We start from the raw sequence: 18,879 nt of genomic DNA, 5'->3' as shown, positions 1-18,879 counted from the left end.
GTGTGTGTGTGTGTGTGATAAGAAGCTCAACGGCTGAAACGTGTCACTGTGCCCCCACCCCCCGATTCGGCCATCTCAACGCCATGTGCGTCCAGTCCAATTGGCCACCGTAAGAGGTAAGGCCGGTCGTCATCTTCATCTGCGTCTTAGAGAGAAAAAGGTGATGATCGTCGTCGTGGAAGCATAGACCGAAAGTCAGTCAACAAAGCATTGCCAGCCCCCGGAGGTGGCCACGCAGCATCACTGCTGACACTGACGCGTGAGGTCACAGAACACAGTACAGGCAGAAAAAAAAGCGACTCCAAAAACATTATCTTGGATCGTCGTCATCATCAGCAGCAGCAGCAGCAGTAGAACCATTCTCGTAACCATCGCCACAAAGCCGCAACGAAGACGGACCAACGGCGGTGCCGGCAACATTATCAGCAACTTGTCGAGGATCATACCGCAACGCACACACACGGACACGGACACACACAAGTGCCGTGAGGTCGAAAGAAAGAAAAACAATAAACGCGACTGCGACTGCGACAGCGACTGCGATGATGTGTACCGGGATCGGATCGGGATGCGCATTGATCATTAGGCTGCGAGTCGAGTCGAGTCGAACCGAGGAGTCGAACGCCGGGTCCGTGGTCCATGTGTGAGGCCCTACAATAGCCGGTGCACGGCCCGAACCGATCGCAGTCGATCGTGGTCCAGCGGACCATCAACACAAGGAGGTTGCTAACCATCGTCGTGTCCTTTCCTTGCGCAACAACCGCTTCCTCTTCCAAAACAATCCGAGCTGCATCCGTGCGCTCCGGTGTGCTGCCTCCTGCGTGTACGCATTATTGTTAACCGGTGTTAGTGTGTGTGTGTGTGAGAGTTGTTGCTGGTGGGTATAGACGGCGGTGGTGTGTTTATGCGGGTGGTGGGCCTCGCGCGGTGATACAGGATCTCAACCAAGAGACGACGTGATCGACGCGCGTCGATAAACAGACATCAATAAAGAGAGACGAGAGAGACACGCGTAGAGAGAGAGAGAGCGAAAAGGAGAGAGAGATAGAGAGACAGAGAGAGCGCTAAAGAGAGGAAATCGAGTGAACATTGTGCGTGCCGTGCCGTGGCTGGTTGGCTGGTTGGTTGCGGTGGCCGTTTGTTGTTTACCTTTCGGTTTCGGAACCACATCGCTACCGCGCTGTCTGCATGTGTCTGTGTGTGTGTGTCTGTATCTATGTGTGTGAGTTTACAACCTCGCGCTGCTCGAGCTAAAGGCCGTGTCCTTCCCATTCGGTTCGGAGGTGGTGGATGGTGTGGTGCCCACACGAAACGAGCCCACGCGAGAGCGAGCGAAAGGCAAACACACTCCTCGAGCGTGGCGGTGACGACGACGGAGGGGTTGCCCAAAACACAACCCGCAGAGTCACTTCGTAACGAGCGGCGGTGGGCCTTCCTGCTCATTCGATTCGCCGACACGGGCCGCAGCGGACGGCCAAGCGCCACGGTACGCACTCGCACAGGTGAGCGGCGCCCACGGCAGCACCAGCACCAGTACCAGCACCACCAGCATTAAGCATAGCAAGCAAGCAAGCAGCGAGAGAGAAGCGAAATCTCGCCCCGCAAGCCGGAAAGTGAATCCGTCGTCGTGGTCGTCGTCGCCGTCACCGTCGCGAGGGCAATAATGTGGCTGTGGCTGCCGGCCACAGGCATTCAGTAGTAGCTGCCAGCCCCGACCATCATCGCCATCATCATCAGCTGTTGCTGCTGCTGCTGCTGGTGTGTAGCGCCACACATCACTTTCGACTGGTAAAAGTGAAAGCAAACAACCGCGGTGCGGTGCGGTGCTCTTGTGACACGGCCGGACCGAAATCTTCGACTTTTCGGGGTCACCTGGGGTGTCCCCGTGGGTCCCAACGGGACACGTTGCCGCACGTGAGTGAGCGAGAAGGAGGGACAGGCCAGCGCAGCGGTCAGGATTTGCACGTGCGCGATCGTCACTTTGCGTTGGCACGATATCGTGCGTGCAGAGAGATCGTGAGTGTGCGTGTGTCTGTGTGTGTGTGTGTGTGTGTGTGTGTGTGTGTGTGTGTGTGTGTGTGTGTGTGCGTGTTCCTAGTGCATTTTTCGGAAAAAAGGGTGGTAGGGCGATCGTTGCAGCGTTCGTCGTTGCATAACACCGTTGTTCACCGTCGTTCGTTCTTTCTGTCCATCTACTTCCATCAGTTAGGGTTCGTTCTTGGGGGTCTCGACTTAAGAAACAGCTTGAGCTCAGGTTGACGACCTCCGTTATCGATATGCTGATCGATGAGCCTTCCACCTTCCCAACTTTTCTTCTCTAAGAAACCTTTTTCTCATCGTTCCTCCTCAGTACCATTCGCCACGACCACTACATGAGTGTTTAGTGCTGCACGAAAATAGCATTACAGTTTAAGGAGGTCAGTGGCGCGAGAGTGTGTCGGTGTCGGTGACGGTGTGTGTGTTTATGAAACTAGAACAGTGAATAGTGAGCTGCCCTTTATCAAAACCAAGCTTCAGTGCCTGGTAGCATCCATCTACAGCTTCCCCAGGGGGACCCCAGGGGCGGTCCCAATCTCTGACAAACTAAACTTCGGCAAAGATGGTCGCCAAAGGAGTCCGTAACCAGTACCTGGCAACGTACTGTGGTAAGTACAGACTGTGCCCTATGTGTGTGTGTGTGTATGTCCAGTAGCAGCAGCAGCAGGCCGAGCTCTTTAGAATGGTTGCTTCGATTTGCGGGTTAAAGTTCAGTCGGGCAGACGACGACCGACGGAATAGGGTCCAAGTGTTTCGCGCGGCGATCCCGCATCTCGATCTCGATTGTTGTGTGTCGCGTGCCCACTAGATTGGCTAGATTGTTGTGCAAGCCCCGGGGGGTGGCGGAAAAAGGGGAAGTTCTAGATTGGCTACTGGCGCTGCCACCTCGGACTCTAGTAGAGTAGTCACTTTCGGTTTCCATCGAACGCTCAGAGGAGCCGTGCCTCTCATCAATTTAGCGAAGGAATCCGTGGACCCCTCGACCATCGGGGGGGCTGGAACGATTTGTGTCGCTTGGCGTACGCACCGCACCAGAGTCTCTCTCTCTCTCTCTCTCTCTGTGGCGGTCTCTTTGTTTGTGTGTCTGTGTGCCTCGCGAAGCCGAAGAGCGAACTCAGACAGTCTCAAGTGGTATATTGGTCTGTCGGAAAGACCGAGAGACACGCACTTGCACGCACTTGTGGCCGACGCACGCACGCACGAACGAACGAACGGAACGCGTGCTCGTGTGCGTGGAATAGTTGTCGTCTTCGTGGCCACAACTCGGAACAAGCGCGGAAGGGTGGGGTGGTTCGCGGGTCGCGGTCGCACTAATGAAGAAGCCACAGATACGCGCGCACACGCGTTCCGCGCACCGCATATCGCCGGCGAGACAGGCAGCGCGAGTTTCAAAATATTGCGCATCCAAAAACCAATGAATGGTATCCAACAGGAGGACAAGAGGAAAGAGAACGAGAGAAAGAGAGAGGGAGAGAGAGAGCGAGACGCCAGAGGATTTCCAGTTATTCTAGTTCCAAAAAGGTGAAGAATGAGAAATCACACCAAGTCATGCTGATGCTGCATGAGCTTCTTGGAGGTACTTGCGGAACGTGCGTCACTAGAAGCCACAACAGACTCAGGAAGAGCTGATCATGGTCGATGGAGGATGTGTTAGGAAGAAAGCGAGCACGTTTCTGGGAAGTCCTTGTCTGGGATGACTAGCCGAAAGGTGAAACACGAGTAAAAAGCGTAACGTAACGCACTCATTTTTGGATGGAAGTCCTCTGCTAGATGCCCGTATGTGCGTGCTCTGTGGTTACACTCTTGTTAGCACGGACCAGTTTTTCTTCTTTCTTCCAGTTGCCCCTGTTTTGGTGTCGGATTTCTCCCCCGGAAGATAGCATAACGATCGATGGCTCATTAAGAGTAGAGCTCGGCTGCACTGCTCGATTGCCAGGGATTGGTCCTTACATTGTATTCCTCAGATCGTGAGTGCCAAGTGCCAGGAACAGTACTCGTTTTCAATAAAAGCATAAACATGATTTTGCTAGTCCTCTGTAGGAGCCAGTGAAGACAAGCAAGCAGTTGACAGCTTTAGGTAATAATACAAGGTGTGAATATTGTTGAAACTATCATTTTCGATACAGTTCTCAGCTTTCGAACAGGAGATCTATTTTGTCGGTCTAATCGTCGAAATTGTTAGCTTGTTCCAATTATACAGGTTATTTAAGGTGAATTGAGGCTTGATCGTTGACTTGAGGATAATTTTCAACCAAATGGTTTGTATTTTGGAATCGTTTTAAGTAATGTCAACGTTTTATAATTCAATCGACCAGTATTATAGAAGAGAAATGGAAAAACACTTTGAAACATTCAGCTATTAAGCCATTTTAACTATATTCGTTACTGTACCTGCAGCTCTTCCAATTCGCATATGAATGGACAAACATCTCGCTCAGATATGTTGGTATTATCAGTAGAACAAGAACCCCGGATGAAAATGGACTACTCCTGAACAAACCTTAACTTTACAGCATCAAACCAGCGAGACTTCGCGCTTAATGTTGATGTAAAAACAAAAGAAAAAGGACAAAAGTAGAGAATAAAACAATAAAAGTGCCATCTGGATGCAAAGGAACCGCTACTTTCTGATTTTAGCACCTTTCCGTGGGCCGACAACAACACAAAGATGATAATATATTGCGCTAATTACAAGCCGTATGCCATCGTGAATGCGACACGAAATCGAATGGAAGCCGATATGATCTCCAGATGATCGTACAACCTGCGGAGAGTATTGTTATGAATCGTTTTGTTATTTTGTTAACCTATAATTTCCAGCGCGCAATCTCTTTATCGCGAAGACCATTGAATTCTGCATCAGCATTTCTCAAAATGCACTTTCGCACGTGGTGGGAAAAAACGAAAACATTTCGCTCCAAAGCCCCGAAAGGCACACTGTAAGTGATCGGCACTACGTTTCAATTGCACCGACGACCCCGCGCGCACACCAATCGAACTGTGGGAAGAGAGAGAGAGAGGGGCGAGTGATACCCACATGCATTCCAGGAAGTGCACTGCATCGGTCCCGTGTGTGCGTACGTTGTTTGCGCCACCGGCGCTTCAAATGACAGGAATGTCATCCCCATCGGTCGGTCGGTGCCGATCGATTTTCTGCCGATTTCGTCCAAATTTCCTCGCGGCATCCGATCGCACACACACACACACACGCGGGCACCCGGACCTCGGCCTTCATATTGGGTTGCTTCGTATTCGGTCTGGTGGTCTGATGGTGCCATTTGAAAAACGGTTGAAGGACAACGGTTGCGTTGCGTCTCGCGTCCAAACTCACCACCGGCAACCTGACCCAATCCGATTGGCACACCAAGGCCTGCTGCGATGGGTTGCGAGCGGCAACGGTGTCCTCACATCACACCATCATTGCTTCCTTCCGGGGCTAGGAAGGCGCCGACGGAACACAACACACCACGACGGAACCGACGGACGGAAATATGATTCGAGGTGATCGGATTCGTATTGAAAATGAAGAATTGTTTTCCCCAAGCCCCAAGCCCAAAGCTACCTTATTCGCTGGCCACCATTGGATTGGCACAACATTCGATGTCCCACATTGCGTCGGTTGGTCGGTCGGTCGCGTGGCGGTCTTTTTCGATGTCGCGGAAAGTAAAACTCTGCCTTCACTTGTGTTTCCCCACAACAGGTTGTTATGTTGTGTAGGGGAAGATGGGGTGGGGGAATAGAGGTATGGACCGTCCCGCCTTCTCCTCCAAGCCCCACCGTGACCGTTTCGGTCCCTTGTCCATCGTCCGCATGCAGAGCGAAATCCACGAAATGTGGTCCAGCAGTTCAACCCCTCTTGAGGCTCCTGAACCGGTTGCGATTGGGTGGAAAGCTTCCAGAGGGGTGGAGAGGTGATCAAGATCGAAGGGGAAGGAAGAGAGAGAGAGGAAGGCAGAGGGATGAAAACGGAAGGAAACCCTTCTCACGGGAGGGCGGGAGGAAAAGTCAATAAAAAGAACGAGATAAACCCTCCCTCCTCCTCTACACCGCTCCCTTCGGCCGGACGACGACGAAATAGGGTAAATTGCCTTTGGGTCATGACACGATTGATCCGACCCGCGCCATCGTTTTGAAGGTCAGAAAGTGAAGGAAGCGAAATAGAAAGGAAAAGCGAAACTAGAGAAAAGCCATCGGAAGAGCAGGACGCCGAGTGGGGGGAGGGCAGCACTTAGTGCGAGAGCGAACGATCGCACCCGATCGTGCTGGCTCACAGACAGACAGAGAGAGAGAGAGAGAGACAGAGAAAGATCGTATCGTGTGGATAGCACCTGAAGAAGGTGCTGCCAGCAGCAGCGGCAGCAAAAAGTGGAAGAACCTAAGAAGAAAAAAAAGCAAAACGTTGGAAGACGATGTCTTTAGGAGAGATAAAAAGGGGGGAGGGGAAGGGAGCTGACACACACACACGCGCGCGCGTGCGCCTCTCACCCCAGGTCTTGGGGACGGCGGACGAAAGCAAAAGCGAAACGCGCGGCACGAGGCACGAAGAAAAGGAAAGGAATGATCGGGAGACGGAGACGAAGACGGAGTAGGTAAGTGATGCTGCAGAAACCACCTGGGAGAGAGAGAGAGCACTGGGGAGAAGGGGTTGCTGGAGGTGAAGGAAATATAAACCGATCACCAACCGGCAACCAACCCTCCGCGATCATCGTCATCCCTTGCGCGCTCAATCGCCTCCGTTTTCCTTGCGTGCCGGTCAGCAATTCGGGAAGGAAATCGAAAGCTAGACAAGCGGCCAATGGAGTGGAGGGAGATGGCAACCGGAGGAGACGCATTCAACTGATTCCAATTCGCGCGGCTGCTAGAGCCAGTAAGAGGGGACAAGAAGAGAGGGAAGCCAACCTCTGCGCTCTGAGGGTTTTAATTATATTGTTAGCGGCCATGATGATGACGATGATGGCGATGATGATGATGATGGAATATGGAATTGCTTCCGTTCGACGCGCTGTGTTCCATCGACCACACCATCGAGTGTGCTAGCAGCGCGTGACCAGCCCTGGGGCCCAGTATAGCATCAGTAGTAGTAGAACACTTCTTGGCATGCGGAGGAGGAGGAGGAGGAGGAGGAGGTCCGAGGCCGGTGTGCAGACACACCAGTGCCAGGTCTTAATCCGCGGCGCGAGCAAACTCGTTTTGCTTGTTTGCCACGCAGCACGAGCCCCAAGAGCCCGAAATATCTGGTGTCGAAGGCGCTTCGTAACCTGTTTTGGTGGTTTGGGCCAGAGAGGTGGTGGCGGGGCGAGAGGTGGAGGATCAAAACAAACAGACAAGGTGAGATGTGGTGCTGGCTTCAGCGACGAGTGGTACGAGATCATCAACACCAAGCAATGCGAAAGCCACCGAACATCGAAAAGTCACCACAAGACAGAGAGAGACAGGGGGTGGAGGTTCAAAACCGGTAATTCGGACAGCATAGGAACACGGAGAGAAGGGAGAGAAAAAAGGGGAAGCGGCGGTAGCGGAATGGCCAAAGCAGCAGCATCCTACGCAAGTGACGAATCCTTGCGCGAATCGTCTGTCTGTCTGTCTCTCTGTGCAACTCTCTGCTCTGCTGCTCTGGGCTGCAGCTGCGGAGTCGTTTGATGGCGGTGGCTTGGGACTTGGCAACTTGTTGGTCCCCCGAAGTCTTGGGAACCTCGAACGTCGAGGCGAGTCGTCTCGTCACCATCGCCGTCATCCGTCAGATCGTCAGTTCCAGCTGTTTACCATACAATTGGAGCACCGAACCAGGGCATGGCGCAGGTCCAACACGCGGACGTCGACAACGACTGGCGAGAGTGGGCGCACTGGATTGTGCCGTCGTGTACCTCGATGCACATGCACATGCAACCACCGATCCGCCGAGCCGAGATTCCATTTATTGGGTCAAAGTTGGGAGTCGCAGTTTGGTCGCTTTCGCTCGCCCGCTTGGACTTGAGCCTCTGTACAGAGGTACAGACAGACTCTAGGAACAAACTCGTCCCCTCCCCCTTCCCGGGACGGTGGCACCTGGCGCGTTTCAGTGAAATCGACCGTTCCGTACCGTCGCACCACCACCACCACCGGCAGACGACTACTCTCACGAATTCGCGAGAGATTTGCCTCCCCAAACCCGTTTGCCGGCGACCTACTATTCCCGGGGGACCGAACGCCGACCGTCTGGGCCCAAACCAGTGACCACCGCAGCCTCCTTTCGGTTCAGATTCAGGTGAGGCTCTAGTTGCGGTGTCTTATAGCTGTCCGTGTAACTACACTACTTCGATTCCAAGACTTTGGCGACAGATCTGGAGAGGGTACTTAAGGTGCATGGCCACGATAGTCGCTTTCCGTTAAGAACTGTCAAAAAGTGGTTGTAGTAATACGGGAACTAGTGTTGCCAAGTAAGGTTAAGACGAAAGATGCTTTTCTTTCGGGTCCAAGTTGGCTCTTCTTCAACTTCTCCAAGTACTGTCAAAAATTCGAGACGCATCCGCCGTTCGTAGAGGCTTCTGACTTGAGAACTTTATTGATAAGTTTTTTGGAAATTGCAATACAAAGTTGCTGTCGTAGCAGAGAGTATAAAACAAAGTTTCGCAACTCGCCAAATGACAGCCAATGAAAGTTTCTTAACTTGGAAAGTTACCTTCGTAGCCCTCTGCCTTTATGAACTTTTTTCTCCTTTTTTCTGTCATTTCCAAGTGTGATTGGGCGCGTTCGACTGGCTAATTCAAAGCCCGCGCCTGGAGCCCAGGAATTTCTGACTGTCCTGCCACCCCTACGAAGGGGTGTAGTACACACACACACACACACACGCGAGGGAGTGTTATATACGAGCCACCGATCGGCCTTAAGTTACGACCCTTTGATTGGTTCGGACAATAAATGGGTTTTTTCGCGATGTCACGCGAGCAGTACCAGGGGGGGGGGGGGGGATGGTGGGTGGCTGCCGTGTATGTTGCGTGCGCTGCGTGTGTTCCTCGCGAAATCCTCCGTGAAGGACCAGCAACCCCCAGCACACCCCACCAACCTTTACCACCAATCAATGCCAACGCCGATTGCCTGTTAATACAGAAATTATAAACCTCAGCCGCTCGATGCGCTCCATAAATTTCGATGCCACCGGCCAGGCGGAGGGTACCTCCAACAAGATGGTGCTACCTCCCAGTGCCCCGGCAAAGGCACCCGAGCGCACGCGGAGGAGTGCTATCCTTAGGACCACGACGACGACGACGACGGCGACGACGAAGACATTATATATTCTCCTTTCGGTTTCAGTTTCGTTTCGTCGCAGGCGCAGCTCGCACTGCGATGTGCTTTCAAAATGTGCAAAACCCGAAACCGTTGGCCACATCGATCGACCGACCGACAGTCGGAGCCAGGAGAAGAGGAGAAGAGGTCTTTGAGCATTTTTGACGAGACGCGACCAGACTGCTGGATACCAACCACCACCGGCACCAGCAGCAGCCGCAGGAGAAACTGGTTTCTTCTGCGCGCCTCCTCTACCCCCCGGGGGGGACCATATTACCATATACGCCGCGAGATCGCGAGGCAATTTTTGGTGGGAGGGTGGTGGACGGGAATGAGGATGAGCTGCTTTTTTATGTATTATTTATTCATTAACCTCACTAGTTTTCGCGCGCGCGTCGACCGCGACACGCAGCGAAAGGAAGAGGATGCGAGGTTCGATTTCATTCGAAAGCCCCTCCCCCACCGCCTCACCCCCACCCTCCAAGCATGTTACGGTGGCGTCTACTGATGGCTATGGCTACGGGTACGACACGCGAATACCGTGGACTCATCATCATCGGCGACGATCGACGAAACTGATTAAAATTCCGGTCCCGGTCCGGGGCCGCTGCCGAAATGCCATCTTCCCTCCCCATCGTGTGTGTGTGTGTGTGTGTATTGTTCCGGCTTGCGCCGGCGCTTGATGCCGTACACGGTGGAGTCCGCTGTACGCCCGCACGTGCGACCATATTTGGAGCTGGCAGCCCGCACCTCCAAAAAAAAAAGCTTCCAAATATTCGCTTCCATCGACCTGTTGGATGTACGAGCGACGTTTTCGTCGTCGTCGTCGTCGCTGTGGTCGTCGTTACACCATCCTCGAACAGCACGATCACGATCGACAGCATTGGTGTGTGCCGGTGTGTCCGTCGTGGACATCATCTTCTTGTGGCGCACTTGGCCATCGCAACAGCAACTCCCGGCAGGCAGCAGGTGACATAGATATGTTGCAACCACGACCGATGCTCATACTGTTGCTGCTGCTGCTGTTGCTGATGCTGGTGCCGTATGTGTGCAAATACCGGTTCACCTCCAGGCGACCAAGGGATGCACCAGCGGCGGGGAGGGGGGGGCTTTTTGCGCAACGTGTGCATCGTGTGCAACACTCCCTGTCTTCTCTTTCCCCCGTTCGCTCCGTTTGCTGCTGCTACTGTGAGGATTTCTGTCGATCAGAAGCGCTGCAAACGCGAGCCACAGAGAAACGTTACTTTTCCTTTCCTTCCAGCAGCAATCAGCAACCGGCAGCAACAGCAGGGATCGTGCGTTCGTGACAGAGTGCGTGCCCGGGGGGATTCACGCTTTTCTCACGCGAACGAGATTTGCGCGAAAAGGCTTTACTCGGGTGGCCCGGTTTGCCCTGGACGCGGCCCTGCAGCAACCCGCGTTATTACGCAACAATGCAAACGTCAAATTGCAGTTTGCGACAGTAGCCAATGGAAATGTCACGCGCGATGATAATTTTCCTTTCGAGCAACGCGACACAACGAGAATAGAAGTCCACGGCCAAGGATTTTCTTCACAGCGTCACAGAAGAAGAAAAAACAAACCAAACAAGGCATAGCAGGTTCCAACGAACCGTTTGAACGAGGTCACTTTTCGGTGCTGGTCATTGCTCGTTGCCCCGGGAGACGGTGCGTGCCACAACGGTAGCCACGACCGTGTGTCTGAAGGTTTTTGGGGGGAGGTTTTTTTTCGGGACAAATCGATACTGTCGAGCGCACGACGCCAAGGTGCTAATGAAAAATGGTGCCCCAAAACGGAGGGTTTTCGAACCCCGAACTGAACCCAGTGGCCAGTCCAGTGGGAGGGCTGTTTGTTGGATTTATTGTGGCTCCGAATCATGCTCCGAAAGCTCGCGGAAACGAAAACTCCGAAACCGATTTGTTGGCCAGGGGGTGGCGAGGTGTCGCAGAACAGAAGATGCACACGCACAAACTGGTTGTCCTCGTCTTATCCGAGGGTGGGGAGGGGGGGAAGGAGCGTCGCAGCATATGTGTGTATGCATTTCTCATTTAATATGCCGCCAACCTTCTTCTTCTTGTTCTTTCTTTCCGTTTTCGCTCTTCGCATGTTTATGAGACGTTCCTCTGTTCGTTCTGCTTCAAACCAATTCGCCATCCGCTCCTAAGCCCCAAGACCTCTTTCCTCACTCCTGTCTCCTGTTTCCTGACCGCACGAAAGCGGCACGAAAAGCTCCACCACCGAAAACGAAAACCGGCGTGTCCGGCATGAAGTAATCAGCACCGAGCGACCGAACAAAGAAGATTGCGCGTCGAAGATGCCCCTTCCCCCTCCCTTTCGCACCTTTCCTTTTCTCATCTTCCTCTGACTGCAACACCGGTAGTGGTGGTGGTGGTGGTGGTGGTAGCGGTGCCGTAAAAGGGGAATGCGGCGCGATCTTGCGCCGCGTACCGACCGAAGATATGACCGCGAAAGCAAAAAGCCAGCCACGACAACAACACATTCTCACACACACACACACACACAAACGTGCGCATGCGATCATGCATGCCGGTGCCGCCGGTCGCCATCCCCAGAAATTACCGCTCCCAATTCCGCAAGCAACCCCCTACTCCTCCTCCTTCCCCCGTTCCTAAACCCCCTTTTGGCCGCGTCCCGAATTCTGCTAAATAATGCCTTTTTGGCTCGCGGAGTAATTTCACCTTCAGCCTGACCTTGTAGCCGATCGGCGTCGTACGTACACGTTTCATTGAACCTGGGGGTCCCTCCAGGTCCCTCCTCTCTCTCTCTCTCTCTCTCTCTCTCTCTCTCTCTCTTGCCCTCACTACTACTACTGCTGCCACCGGTGACCATCTCGACCCATCCTGGATGGTCCGCTTAAGTTATCATTTTTTGCGTCCCACAGGGAAGGGAGCGTGGCAGGGGGGGTTTCTTTTTTCCACCCCTGGTTTTGCGTTTTGTTGCTTTTGGCGAAAAGGATGCTGCGGGAGAGCATTTGAAACGGTTGGTCCGGTGGTTGGTCCGGTTCCGTCGAAAACAGAAGTGCCCAAGTGCTCATTTAGGTGGCGCGTTGGGCTAAGATGGGGTGGCGGGGAAGGGGGAGGGTGCTGCACGATGGTACGATGATCATCTCGCACCACCAGCAACCCCATCATGTCGCAACCAAGCCACGAGACCAGAAGTAGTGCGAAGAGTACAATAAAAGAGAAGTGTATGTAGAGATGGAGAGAGAGAGAGAGAGGACGGAAAAGGGGCCTGGCCAAATCTAGAACCATCATAAAGTAGAGGAACCGACCCCAGCCGGTCCCAGGTATCGAGGTTCGATTCGATGCTACCAGCAGCAGGTGCCTTGGACCGGGAGGACCTCTGGTGCTGCGAACCACCAACCAATGATCAACGTTTGTGCTGCGCAACAGGTTCTGCCCAGGTTCTTGGGCAAAGGTTCTCGGTCCACTCGGACCGATCCGATCCGATCGTCTTCCGTCATTTGCGCGCGTTCATTCGTCTTCGAAACCAGGACCAGAGATTATGAGTCGTCGTAGTCGTCGTCGTGGCTTCGTGGCTTCGTGGCTCTTGGAGCGAAATACATTTTAAAGCTAATTATAACCATCATACCTGGCCAGCCCTGGTTGGCCGGCCGGCCGGCCGGCCGGTGTGTGCCGTGTGCAAAACAGACGGAAACAACCGAACTTGTTCTCTTGTCTCGGTGTCGGTCAGTGCTTTTGATGTCAACGCACGCCGAGAACACTTGCAGGAGAACACACACACACACACACACACACACACACAGTTGGCCATAGCACAAGAGAGAACCTCGTCTCTGTGCTTTTATTCTGGCGAATTCCCTCGCTCCAAAAACTAAAAAAAACTGGTCCCAGGGGCCAAGAGATGCAGTAATTTTTAATTTCCACAAAAACGCTCTCCTGTATCGGCAGAAGCAGCGGTTTGTTGCTTGTTGCGACGACAAATGATCGTCGGTTAATCAATTTCGCTACAAATGTGCATCCAAGCGCTTGTAACACTTGGGGAATGACGCCATTTTTGGAGAGTGATGATTAAGGTGTGTATTGAGATGAAACGCATGTGTTTTGGGACTTACGCACTTTGGCGCTTCTAAAGATGGCTACCGGGGACCGCCTTGAAAAGGAAGTGTTACTATTACTTCAAGTGAATGGCTTCGTGATGGTTACTCCGCTCGATTAGCATCGTACGGCTTGCTGTGATCGTAAGCGCGGTGCCCAAATTGACACTGACAGCGCACGGGAATGTCATTTTGATTAACGCTTAAAGTACAACAAGCCGGTTTGGATCAGTTTCCCTTTTTTTAACCACTTCCCAACAACAAAGTGTAGCAACCGGGAGAAGACCGTTCTTCCGTTTTTGCTCCTGGTTTTGTTTTGTTGTTTTTTTTTTGCTTTTCATTTCTATCGACCAGCGTTCTCTCCAGTCCGGCGGGCAGCGACTCACATTTGCTGAATAATGTACCGCGAACAGCACACACACACACACGTGCGGTGCTGGTGCGCTACTTCGTGCTGCTGGTGTGATGAAGATTGATGAAGTCTTCAGCAAACACCGAACGCCACCGACGACGACAACGACGACGACGACGACGAGAGATGCGCACGCAGAGAGTAAACAACAGAACAGAACATGGTCCAACAGAACGCTTCTCGTTATCTGACCGTTTATGACGTCCATCGTCCGTCCGGCCATCCGTCCGTTCGTTCTGGCCTCTGGGACCGGATGGATCGAGCCCTAGAACCGGTGGCCGACTCGCAAATGAACGGTCATCGGCCATTAGGCAGCGGCGGCGGGACCAGACAGCCCGCGGTACCGCGGTATATCCAGCTGCAACCACGAAAAGCACGTCCAACCCGTGGCTCGAATGCCGATTATTGACTTTCCACGCACAAATTGTCGCCAAGCACAAGTTGCCGCCCCCCGGCTCACCCTTACCCATCGCTGCTGCTCATTTGAAAGTCTGCGGACGTTCGTGTGTTCATCTGTGTACCGATGACCGTTCGCTGCTGGTCCGGGTGCGCAAATTTGCATTTTCACAGCGCAACCCCCCACCCCCACAAACTCCGGGTACCGGGGACAAGAAGACGGTTTAGTCCCGTGGTACCGAAAGGCCGGTCTTCCGTTCCGTCAAATGCAGGAATGGGAGACAGAATCACAGCCACGGGTTAACTGTATTTTTCGATGGCTTCGTCTTCTGGCATCACCTCCCGAACCACGTCTCGAGCTTACGTCGCACATCGAGTACTGACGTCCGGGGACAGTGAATTGCTTGTTGCTGATCAATCGGCATCGACCGAGGTACCGAGACTTCCGGGAACCGTCAGTTTACCGACGCAGTTTACCGGTGCAAAAGTGAAACCGTGACACTGGAAGCCACTCCAGAATGTGTAATCCATTACACCAAATTGTCCAGCCGTCAAAGCCAAATCCAGGCGTCACATAAAGCAATGTCTAAGACAAGTCCATTTCGTGGACTCTTCATCATTGACGCGTGCGCGCGCGCGCGTATGATAAGTGTCGTGTAATCAAACACACATTAATCCTCATCGCGATCGCGATGACAGCTCGGTAAATCAGGGACCAGAAACTGGAAACCTGTCTTTGACCCTTAGGAACATTGTAGAAGCCGCAGAAGCAGCAGCAGCAGCAGCTGCTGCTGTAGAGAGTTGATAACCTGCCTCCTTATAGACCAGTCAGCCAGTCTGTCGGTGAGTGTGTGTGACTCATTACAAAAAACTAGGTCCTGGCCCCCCGACACTACCGTTGGCACTACCCGGACTCTCTCGTCTCGTCTGTCGGTTGCACCGCGCGATCGCACCTGGTTCACCTTCTCGCGGACGCGCATGCTGTCCATGACATATTTTAATCGTTTTTTTTTGCTGCTGCTGCTGCTGCTGCTGCTTCAACCTCCACTGCGGTAGTGCCGCTTTGCGAAGAAACTTTTGCCACGCGAAAGACTCCAGCGTTTTGCGTTTCACTTTCATCTTCAACCCGTTCTCGACTCACCAGCAGCAGCACCAGCAGCAGCAGCCGTGAACGAATCTTCCACACGGTGGATGTCAACGAAGTGCCCCACTTGACACTGTGACGCCAGTTGACGGCTCACTCGTGTCGCCACCCATCAAAGGGGCAGTGTTTGATTGGAATGAATCGATTCGTTCAACGCCTTACAATTACGCCAAACATGGGAGCCCCTCTCTCCCAACTCTCGAACGTCCCGGGGGTCCCGGAGCATTTGTCTAGCATAGAGCATAGAGTGGCCATAAGGCGGGTTGCGCGACCGGTGCTGTTGTTATTCAATTTGTTGAAAAAGAAAAGCAAAGCCAATGTATCGTAACAGCTGAGCTGGTCAGCGGACGGACCCCAACGGCCTCCTGTGATCGGTGTTCAGCCATTTGAGCAGCAGTCGGACCACGAGTCCGACAAGGTCCCGACAACCGGCATAGGCCGGTACGAATTGTAAACGTGGTACTGTAGGCAGGATTTTTTTTTTTGCGGTTACGCCAAATTCCGTTTGGTACACGGGAACACGATGGTCCTTGGATAGTCCGGCCAAACGGCCAAACAAACGAAACAACGGCCCACACACCCGGCTACTCGCTAGGTCATCGGATTCCGCCGCACGTTACGATGCGCGACGTCAACAGATCGATGCGTAAACCCCGTCCGCCCGTTTTCCCCGTTTCCGACGACACCGACTGGCACCATTTCCGATGGCACGGATGCATACCACACCTCGCAAGTGCCCCTCGCAGACACACGTACACACACACGGTTGTGTTTAATGTTTGTTTTATTGCTGATAACCCCGAAAAACGAGGTTGTACACCCAAAAATCAAACAAAAATCACAAAAAAGCCAAGGCGAAGGAAAGAAGAAAGGAAGATAGGCGACCAAAAAAAAAAACCGGGCAGCAGAGAACCAGATAAAACCGCGAGCCGCGAACCGCGAACCGCTTTGTGTGTCTCATTTGGAGGGGGGGTACCCGCGTCCCCGTCCGCCCGTCCTCGTCCACTGATTTGTTACCCAAAAAAGAGTGAAGAGTAAAACGAACAAAAAAAAGATGGCGTAAAAGGAAGCCGACTTCAAGCACCAAGCGCTAGGGTAGCCCCCGGTTGGTGAGTGCGTTCGCATCATGTATTGTCATCATGGCTTTCAGTCGCGGGGACCGATAATTCGATGGCCTAGTTCTGGCGAGCTCATCACTACCATCGCAACGAGGTGAGGCGAGATAACGCACCCGCGCACACAGCGGCAGCGGCACCGTTGGTGGTAGAGTAACAACAACAGTAGGCAGGCAGCGTGTTGCAGGCCACGTTACACGTTACTATGCGTGAAGTGACAACGCGAGAGCGAGCAACAGCGAAAATGGTCAACCGAACAGCCTCCTCGAGGTGGATATAGTCAACTCGTTCACCTTCCTCACCTAGGGCCACACGGTATCAGGTTGTTCTTGGGGCCTTATAGTCAATCAGCGCCTCGCTCTCTTACCCCCGGGATGGATGGTCACTCGAGTAAACGGAAACGATTCTCTCACTAGACATTTAGTTGCGCGCTCTCGTCTCAGGAGCAGTGCTGCGATCGTGAGTGCCTAGTTCATCCGTTGATATAGTAGCGGAATCGTAGACCATCGATTGTCACATTACTACTATGTGATGGCCACATTACTACTAAGAGACAATACTACTAAGAGACATTACTGTGAGATTGAAGGGCCTTGCGGTTTACCTTTTTACAGAAGTCTCTCAAAGTTGGGACCGACCGAGTCACGAACTTTCAATATCAGCTAATGTCTTACGCCTTCCGTTCTCGAAATCCATCGATGCAAAGTAACGGTATTGCTGCCTTTGGGTTCCTTGATTGCCGAACCTTCCGAACAAGGGATGCAGTCATCGGAATGCTGGCACCTTCCGGGGACTGCGCGCGTCCGAAACCGATGATTCATCTTAAGAATGATTCGGGAATTCCAAATACCTGGAGACCGCAACACACCGTTCGCCAACGGAGGGAGAACGTGGCAAGGAAAGCAAAAGGAGAGAAGCAAAAAACCGGGGGTTTATATACTTTTCTCCCCAAGAAACGCTTCAACTGCTGTTGATTGAAGCCAAAGTACTGTTGGTTGCCCCGCGAGCGCTTCCAGCGCATGCATTCAACGAACGTAATCAGCTGCAAACAAGCTAAATCTGTCTTGTCGCGGGTCAACAAATATCCCCGCCGGAACCTCATCTTCAGCTGTTGGGGGAGTGCTCCGTATTCCGTGTGCCTTCCCTTAGCAACGGCAATGGCTGCTGCAGCAGTAGCAGCAGCAGTAGCAATCCCTCCAATAGACCACTTCAACAGTGGCGTGCGCATGGCGCATTACGCTGTTTGCACTTTGATTAGCGGACAGCCGTTGACCGCGGTTCGGTCAGTCCGTCCGTTCGGAGCTTGGCCTAAAATTGGTTCGCCAGACGTGTTTCGAAAAGCCTCCTGCTAACAGACTCCGGTCTTATCAATTCTCGTAGCAGCGTCTCGGAGCAGATGTGTCTACACGCCGCAAACACACCCTCGCGCACATACATACACACAGACAAACAGTCGAGACCCATTTCCGAGCCACAGATTATGCCGCGAGCCTGTGCCAGGGTGTCGACCTCCGATGCTGCACCCCGACCCGACCTCTTCTTCGGTGCTGAACGGTGCCAAGTGGATGCATTTGATTCGATTGCAACAGCCGCATCAACAGCAGCAGCAGCACCAAATGCAGTTGATTGTGTTTACACGCTTGTGCCTCGCTTGACATAAAACTCAATTATCCTCGTCTCATTCGGTCACCGCGCACTAACTGTTTCTCTTTGGCGGACGTTAAATAATGGTAGCAGCAGCAGCAGCATCAGAGGCCGGCTGTCAAAAGACCATCTCGCGGTATCAGGAGACGTCCAGGTCCAGGCATTGGCCAGCGCGAGATGGTGACCTTTTTGCACCAAATCCACGATGTGTCTGTGACAGGTACGGCGTAATCAGCGGATGAAGCTGTTCGAGGCACGAGACCGATAATCGTTGTTTGTGCCCAAAAGAATCCAACGATTGGTCCTCGGAAGTTGGTTGTGTTTTGTTATTTTTCGTGGCATTCAAATGGCTCAACATCTGTCTATCTCACATTGGTTTGATAAGCAAATCAACCCAGATCCACGGTGCTACTACTGCCTATTATCCTACCCTTATCCGCGTCCCCGTCCGCGTCAGAGACAGAGGCGCGGTTGAGGGCCAATTGTCGAAAAGAATCAATTTTAATCAGGTCGACTCACGTCATCGTGATCCCGGCGTGGTGGTCCGGGAGGTCTGACTAACTGATGCGACCTACCCGCATGTATCACAACCTTACTTAGAAAGAGAGCGAAAGGACAGGGGGAGCCGACGCGGCTAACAGGCAAGGGCACTCCCAGCACTCGATTGGTACCCTTTCCATTTCTGGGACAGTCAAGGGCATTGCGATAGGCGTTATCAGACTAGCAGCAGCAGCAACAGCAGCATGGAAACTAGGGTCGGGAACTGGAGAAACCGTTGGAAGTAGTTAGG

At 53.0% G+C, this 18,879-nt stretch overlaps 1 protein-coding gene across 1 annotated transcript in view; it reads left to right on the top strand.

Moving 5' to 3' along the window:
• The first annotated feature begins 189 nt into the window (after positions 1 to 189).
• The window catches only part of LOC125959451 (uncharacterized), a 27,033-nt gene continuing 8,343 nt past the window's right edge, over positions 190 to 18,879 (top strand). The window contains exons 1-2 of the mRNA XM_049692274.1: positions 190 to 877; positions 2,351 to 2,645. Coding sequence (XP_049548231.1) covers positions 2,600 to 2,645 — 46 coding nt within the window. The 5' untranslated portion in view covers positions 190 to 877; positions 2,351 to 2,599. The remainder of the gene's footprint in view (positions 878 to 2,350; positions 2,646 to 18,879) is intronic.

The sequence above is a fragment of the Anopheles darlingi genome, chromosome 2 (assembly GCF_943734745.1).
Source record: "Anopheles darlingi chromosome 2, idAnoDarlMG_H_01, whole genome shotgun sequence".
Lineage (NCBI taxonomy): Eukaryota > Metazoa > Arthropoda > Insecta > Diptera > Culicidae > Anopheles > Anopheles darlingi.
Note: the sequence above shows the minus strand (reverse complement) of the source record. Positions and strands in the feature narration are given on the sequence as shown.